General features: G+C 34.2%; 1 protein-coding gene across 1 annotated transcript in view; it reads right to left on the reverse strand.

Moving 5' to 3' along the window:
• Positions 1–7,429, reverse strand: part of Nlg3 (Neuroligin 3) — a 74,533-nt gene extending 67,104 nt beyond the window's left edge. Inside the window, exon 1 of the mRNA XM_070109392.1 lies at positions 5,872–7,429. Within this exon, the coding sequence (XP_069965493.1) occupies positions 5,872–6,671 (800 nt within the window). The 5' untranslated portion in view covers positions 6,672–7,429. The remainder of the gene's footprint in view (positions 1–5,871) is intronic.
• Positions 7,430–8,064: the final 635 nt, after the last annotated feature.

Below are 8,064 nucleotides of genomic sequence, written 5' to 3' on the forward strand. Positions count from 1 at the left end.
GAGAAAGCCAAATATTTATATTCCTAAGATTTGTAAGTTTTGAAGGCGTGTGATACTATCTTTATAAAACTTAATAGAGTTTGGGGAAAAAGATCTAAAAAGATTAAAAACCTTGAATAAAAATCGGGACTTGTTGATGAAATCAAGGGTTTGACTGAAAGATATAAATCGAAAACTATTAACCCAGGAGAATGACCATTTTTGATAATAACCTAAACCACTTTACAGCAAACTTATATTCTTAGATAAGTATAAAATTTACGTAAGAATCATATTTCTGTCTTACACGCTTAGCTGCAAAATTTCGTTTTACTCCCAACTTGTGGCCAGAGTGACTTTCCCGTCATGTTTATTTACACGTCATTTGTCATACTTTCTGAATACTAGTCTGTCCATAATACCAAATTATTAGACTTAAGTAGTCGAAAGGTCACTGAAGTCGAAACTGAAATGCTTATAGAATCATACTTGTGAAAAATGTTTGGTCTTTAGCGTTATAATATTTCGTTCGTTTGACTTAAGTGGTAGCTATGGCGTTCAAGTTTCTCAGCGCTCAAATTCATGCAACCCCCTGTCTGTTCGTAATCTCTTATGTTAAATCAGTTTGCTCAAAAGCTACAAAGGTGGAAAAGCAGTCGCTAATGTACAATATATGGTGCAATCGCATGTTTATGTATATGTGTAGTGGCGACAGCGACATAATCCCCAAATGAGTATTTTGCAGAATCTGAAAGCCACACATACAAACAGTGTGTGTACATATCTCTCAAGTTTGCCACACTCATTTTGTAATTGAGATGCCTAATGCTGCGTATAATCCACATTAGACATAGTAGGATACTGGGAAGAACACTAAATGGGGAAGCAAGATTAAGTGTGAAAAGCTTTTTATTTATAACGCTATTAGTTCCACTGTCTCTGGCAATTTAGTTACGAGTGTTGCCTTTGCAGGTACTTCTACGAAAAGTTCAGATATTTATCCGCTAAATACGGGTGTACAAGTCAATTTAGGGATGTTATGTTAAGCATTAAATTATATAGTAATGCAAAGAGCGGCTTTAAAAGTAACAAATCGACATAACGTAAGCATTGCAGTCATACGAAGCACCTATGTTGGAAATCTAAAAGAAGACGCTAACTTCAGTTTAAATTGAAAATATCCAAGACCTTGTTAAAGAACGCAGCTTTTGAAGCTTTTGGCTCAGATATGAATCTATAATGATGAAATTCGAACTATTAATTTGTTCAAAATATATATTATATAATCAACTAGTACTGACACATTATTGCTACTGAAGGCAATTCAGTAGCCTGATAGGTTCATCTCCTTTTCAAATTAGTATACTGCTCTTTCTTTCCAATCGACAATGTTCAATTTTTTAGCTCACTGAAGTCGAATAATGGTTGGAAGGATGTTATCATAATATTAGAGCTATGAATATCTGTTAAAAGTCACACTTAGTGTGAAATTTTGAAAAACATATTTTTCTTAATTTTTCATATTTCAATAGTTTTCTCTTATAAATACGAAATTTTGGGAAAATTTCAACTTTTTCGCGACTGTAAGCAATTTTACGGCAAAAGTCTTTTAGAGAGTTTTTTTTTAAGGTTTCAGCTAATAGAGGAATATAGCTTACACTGCATCAAGGAGTCTTTCTGTCTGTCTGTTTATACGCATAATAGTCCCTTAGTTTTTATGATATTGATTTAAAATTTTGCACAACAAATTTTCTCCCCAAGCTGTTTATTTGTCGAAACCACTGATATTGGTCAACTATCGCATATAGCTGCCATACAAACTGAACGATCAGAATAAAGTGCCTGTATGGAAAGATTTTCCATGTGACGTGATATCTTTAAGAAATTGAACACGAGTCATTGCCTATGCCCATGTTATGAACTACGAAGAAATTGTTCAGATCGGACTACAAGAGCATACAGCCGCCATACAAACTGAGCGATCCAAATCAAGTTAGTGTAAGGATAATTATGTATTTGTGAAGGGTGGCTTCCGTGTCACTGAAGTTAACATTTTTTTTTTCACTTATATATTAAAGATATATATTTTTACGCCAATACTGATCCCAACCTTCATCACTCGCTTGACATTATAAAATGCTTAAGAGTCGATTGCATTAAAATTGCTCAATTATTTATATTTGAGCATATATAAAATTTACTGTGGGTATTAAGCATAATTACAGTTAAAATATAACAGACACCTACAATCGATACATCTACAGAATTTTATTTACAAATAAAATTATACACGTGCATGCTCTCTAAGCTTATTTATTGCAGAAAAAATTTGTGTGTGCGTTTGATGTCACACAACCACTACCTTGCTGACCCCCTACCATTACGTTTGTAAATATATAAGTTCGCAAACATTATGTCAACTTTTGCAGAATTACATACACATAAGCATACATACATACGTTTAACAACACCAGTATGTTTACCACAAATGTGTGTGCTCATCCCGTTTGTCTTTTGTCCCATTATGCTGGTGGTAATAAAAGTTTGAAGCGTTTTTAAACGCTGTCTTTAAATATACACGTGCGCGTGTATTGCTTTTATGTTTATGTATGTGCGTATATATAAATATATATATTAGAGTTGGTCAGAAAAAACATTTTCTTTTTCGCTTGTTACTCCGAAAATAGGATCTTAGCCACCTTTAAAAAGGCTCTCTAACTATGAGTTCTTAACTGTAACGGGAAGTTCCTCCGCTCTATAGTTTTCTATTTTTTTCTTATTATCAGATAGAAAAATTCTAATCGCTCTTCCAATTGCTTGAAACAAAATTTGATTTCACAGATTTTAATTTTTAAATTATTAGGTTTACGAAAAAATCGTTATAGAGTTTTTTGTAGAACATTAAATCTTCTACAAAACCTATGAAACAAAATTTTGTTTAAAGCAGTTCTAAGCAAGATTTGAATAGTTCTATCTGATAGCAAAGAAAAAAAATAGCAAAATATAAAGCGAATAATCATCCCGCTACATTAAAGAGCTCATACTTAGAGAGCTTTTCTTAGAGGCTCATGTGAAAAAAGTATTTAGTTTTTTTTGGATCCACTCTAATGTATATATTTATATACACTTGTATATATATATATATATATGTATATATGTGTAGTAGGTGAACGAAATCTCAAGTATTTTATATTAGTAACTTATTGAAATTTCTTCGATAATTTTAATGCAACGCTGTAAATACCTTCACCCACTCATAACGCATGCATGTCCTTGTGTGTATGTACATATAAGCATTTTTGTTAACAAATATGTTTAGTATCTGTGTGTACGCCACTTTAGTGCGTTGCAGCAATTTGGCAATCATAAAATTTTCGTTTACTCAGCAAAAATGTATATCGATGGAGAATACCAGCCGGTAAATATTTTTATTACAACACATTAACGCCAAACGCAATTTACGATGTTGGCGCGGCAGAGAGTTATATGTTGCTCGTAAGAACAGCCATAAATGTGCGCGCGTAACGGTAGTATGCAGGTGTGCGAAATAATAAAACAATCTACGGTAGAGGTATTAGTATCGAAATTTATGTTATTGCAATCAGTGCATAGGGGTATGTGTGGATGAAAAAAAAAGTTATTTATAGCACGAGTTGCATAATCACACCAATTGAGATATAATTCGGAAATTTGTTCATAAGAATTTTTGACTTTTCTTTGAGTCTTTCAATTGGGATCTGTGTTTTGGTGTTCCAGGTAGGTTGAAAAGTTCATATGAGTTTATATTTTGGGCTTTCTTATACACTATCTTCTTCTTTAAATGCTTGCCAGAAAGCTATTCAGCGAATATCAAAATGTAACTAACAAGATTGAAAACTATTTCAAACAAAATGTAAATCGTACTAAAAAATAATTTGTGAAATCCTACAGTAGTTATGAAAAAACTTTTCTGAACTCGAAATTCACCGAAAGGTTTAACAATACCTTTGCAAGTTGACGGCTATTGAACTAAAACGTTTGAGGATTTGAATCCACTTTTCACTCAAAAGAAAACGAAATCACAACGCAAACATTTGCATTCCATATCAGTGACCTCATCGGAATATTATGATTTACACATTTTGCTTTTACTGGTGTGTTTTTCCATCACATGATTTATTGAACAAAAGATGTGTAAAACGAAAATATTAAGATCTTTTCAATGCCAAGCAGTTCAAGGCAACCACCATTTGATGAAAAACTCATGACACATTCTTAGACTATTGTGCCGTATGAAGGCCGCCATCAAGCTGAACTCGTTAAATAAACTGCCTGTGGTAAAGCTGCGCATCAGAAAATCCATTTTTGATTACTCGCAATGCAAGCATACGCAACTGCAAAGAAGATGCTACTTCTTTGTGTTTCTTTCCAATCACGATATCACATCATTTTTTTTGCGCTTCTTTATCTTCCATGTACTTGTATAATCATCGGTTTAATAGCATGCGCTGCTAGTCACAAGTTGCTCTGCTTCCACATGTGTTTTTTCAATGTTTTGCTTCACGTTTATATTTTACGCAACACCTTTTTTTATACCCCGAACACCGTGTATTAAGTTTGCTAGGAAATTTGTAACACCCAGAAGGCAACGTTGAAGATACTATAGATAACATACATATATAAAGGATCAGCATGACGAACACTCTCGATTTAGCCATGGCCATCTGTCTGTCTGTCTGTATAGACGCGAACTACTCCATCAGTTTTTGAGATATCGATCTGAAATTTTGCGCACGTTCTTTTCTCACTAAGAAGCTGAACGTTTGGAAACAAATGCTTGTATTGAAAACTATTTCATTTGAGAAGATCTCTTCTTGAAATTTGGCATGAGTTATAGTCTAAGGCAATAGTGCAGTCTTCAAAGAAATTGTTTAGATTGGATCATCATAGCATAAAGCTACTGTACAACAAACTCGCCAATCGAAATCAAGTGCTTGTTAGGAAGATTTTGTATTTGTGTATTAGGGTATTATAGCTTCAGTGCAATCGAAGTTATAGTTGTATCTTGTTTGACCTGCACATAGGTAATTTCTAATGCAAAACTTTCGGTAAAGTTTCTGCTGAGCCTTAAACTTTCAAAGAACTGTTTCTTTACATTTGCATACAAAAAAATATGTTTAATAGTTATATATAAAAAAAAACAACGCAAGCAAAATATTATTGTAAATATATTTAGTAGTTTTAAACCAAAAAAAATTGGAAAATCGCAAGAAAAATATTGTTATATATATATATTTATATATATGTGTAAATACCTATACGAGGTGTGTACGTATATATTTAATTTTCTAATTTAGTAAGCAATCCTGTTTGTAAGAAATTTATTAACTATTTAATGGGTTAAGGGAAAAATATGAATAACCGCTGCGCGCCAAAAGATAAGCAAAATTTTTTGTAATTCCTTGACAGGTGAGCTTTGATTTAAATAGTTCATAAACTTTTAGTTATAAGGCTTTCAAAAAAATCTGTTATACGCATTAGTTATGTTCTTGAAGATGAAATTAAGTCAAGATTTTTTTTTAATAAAGTAAATATGTCCATGTGCTCTGCCTTCCTGCTTATCATGGTCAGGATAACAACCAGGTATGTATAATCAGTACTATAAAAATGTCAATATACATTAGAGATAGGAGATTGTTATGCCCATAAGGCTCTTAACTTATTTTGTGGTGAAAATTTCGATAATACTTTTATATACAATACTACATATACTTAATATAAATATTCAGCGTTCTTATTTTTTATATTTTGTTGCGTAGTTTCATTACACTTTTAAATTACTTAGATAACCTGCCATAAACTTTAATGTACGTAAGTACTGACGTCATAAAATATTCGCTAATTTGCACTCACCTATCTGCTTTCTTCACGCCCGACCACATGGCCGCTGAAACAGGTGGCATGAAGCGTAAATTGCCCACAGGTGGTGAAGCGTACGGTATGCCGCGATACGCTTCCACCGGATCTAAGTGACGACCTTCAAGTTGCACAATAACACCGGATATGGCGCCGTTACGTGTGTGTATAATACGCGAGGATAGTTGCGCTGGCAGTTGATCGCCATGTGTATGACTATTGACATTGTTGTTGGTTATACCGGCACCGATATTTTGACGACTACTACGTCCACTACTACTAACACTACCGCCGCTATTACTGCTACCGGCACCACCCGCCAATGAAGCGGATTGTAGCAGTGAGCCAGCGCCGGAGGTAGCAGATGCGGCACTACTGCTTGTCAATGAGAGCGACGGACCCAGAAATATATTATTTGCGGTGAGTGAGGCAGTCGTTATCGGTGAGGATACGAGCGACATTTGCAAACCGCTGTCTTCAGCCGCTAATGCGGCGGCTGACTGTAGGCGATTGTTGCTGTCCGTTAATGAGGCGGAGATAAGCGCACGAAAGACAGCTGAAGAGCTACCACCACTACTACTACTACTGACCCCATAAGCAGTGATATCACGTCCGCTGCGGCTGTAATTTCGTGTGTTGGCATTTTGATTGTTCGCGATATGCGTTGTTGTTGACGCTGTGACGAATGTACCACTGTTACCGCCGCCATCGCCGACACATGCCAATAGTAGGAAGAGTATGGAAAGTACGGTGGTTTTCGTTTCCAGCAAGTGCAAGTAACGTAGTAACATTATCATAATGACGCTATGTAGCGCCTTTCTAAATGTCTGACTCTTGGTGCAGCTAATGATGCTGCCGCTATTGGCGTTGCTGCGGCTCTTTCTACGTCCGCTCTATGCTCTTTGGCTGCTGGGCGCTAAATGAAATGCTTGTTATTGCTATTTATGCACCTAACGGTTTGCGTTTAATGGCGTATTCCTTTTATAATGGCAGTAAAATTATTCCATGCATTTGCTGCTTATGGTGCTTCTTGTTGTATTTGATCCAAACCCCATTTTCTTACGAATTCATACAATTTTATATAGCGGGCAGTTTTTAAAATTTCAAGTGTTTATTACATAAATGGCTTTTCATGTGCTAATTGCAAAAGTTACCTCGTTTAATTATGTATAAGTTGCTTTAATTTGGCGTAGAATTCGATCTAATTCCCATGCTAATTAGTGCATTCATTGTTTGCAAGGTTATATTTTCTGGTTTTTTTTTTTTTGTAATATAAGAGAGCATTAAATTTTCTTCATATTTCACTATTACAAAGCTTAAACCCTTTTACCTCTTCCTTCGTTAATATCCATTTTTTAGTCTTTAAATTTAATTTTGTTTATTTAGTATTTGTTTACTAAATACTTTACTCTCCTTAAACCTCTTGTTAATAATGTCTTTTAGCTTAGCTGATCCATTCGTATTTGTGTTTGAGCTTCGTAATATTCGTAAAAGTATTTCTGTAACCGAGTGCACTCTCCAACATTTGCTCTTCAATCGTTATTCACTGAGTTAGCCTAGAAAAAAGTCGAATATTGATTAAAATTTGAATGCAGACTATAGAAAATTCTAAGAGAATATTATTAAGTTATTAGATATATTGTTTTAGATATATACTATCATGTAATAAATAAGCACAATGCACTTAGAAAGCGCTCGGATTTTAATACTCATGCAACATGTTGCTATAGAGTATAATAATTTTGTTAACCTAACGGTTGTTCGTACCACTTAAAACTGAACGAGTTAAATATAAAATTATATATGTATAAATGATCACGATAACAAGCGGAGTTGATCGGTCTGTCCGTCCATCCTTTCGTCTGTCTGTGCAATCTGCAACTTAAGTCAAAATGGAGATATCGTCTTAAAACTTTGTACACGTGTTCTTTGATTTGACCAAGGACGGTATTGTAGATGGGCATAGGCAGTGTAGGTAAGATAGATGAAATCAAGTGAAAATTTTCTTTAGCTTCCATATAACTAATATCAGAATTTTACAACAACATGATATGTCTTAATATCTAAAATTGTTTAAATTGGGCCAATACTGCCCACTTGCTCAAATATACTCAATGTAAAAATTTTAAACTTCCGGTTAGCTTTATAGCGTTTATGTGGATCATTAAATATGTAAGTCATCTGAGGAAA

This window comes from Bactrocera oleae, chromosome 2 (genome assembly GCF_042242935.1).
Source record: "Bactrocera oleae isolate idBacOlea1 chromosome 2, idBacOlea1, whole genome shotgun sequence".
Classification (NCBI taxonomy): domain Eukaryota; kingdom Metazoa; phylum Arthropoda; class Insecta; order Diptera; family Tephritidae; genus Bactrocera; species Bactrocera oleae.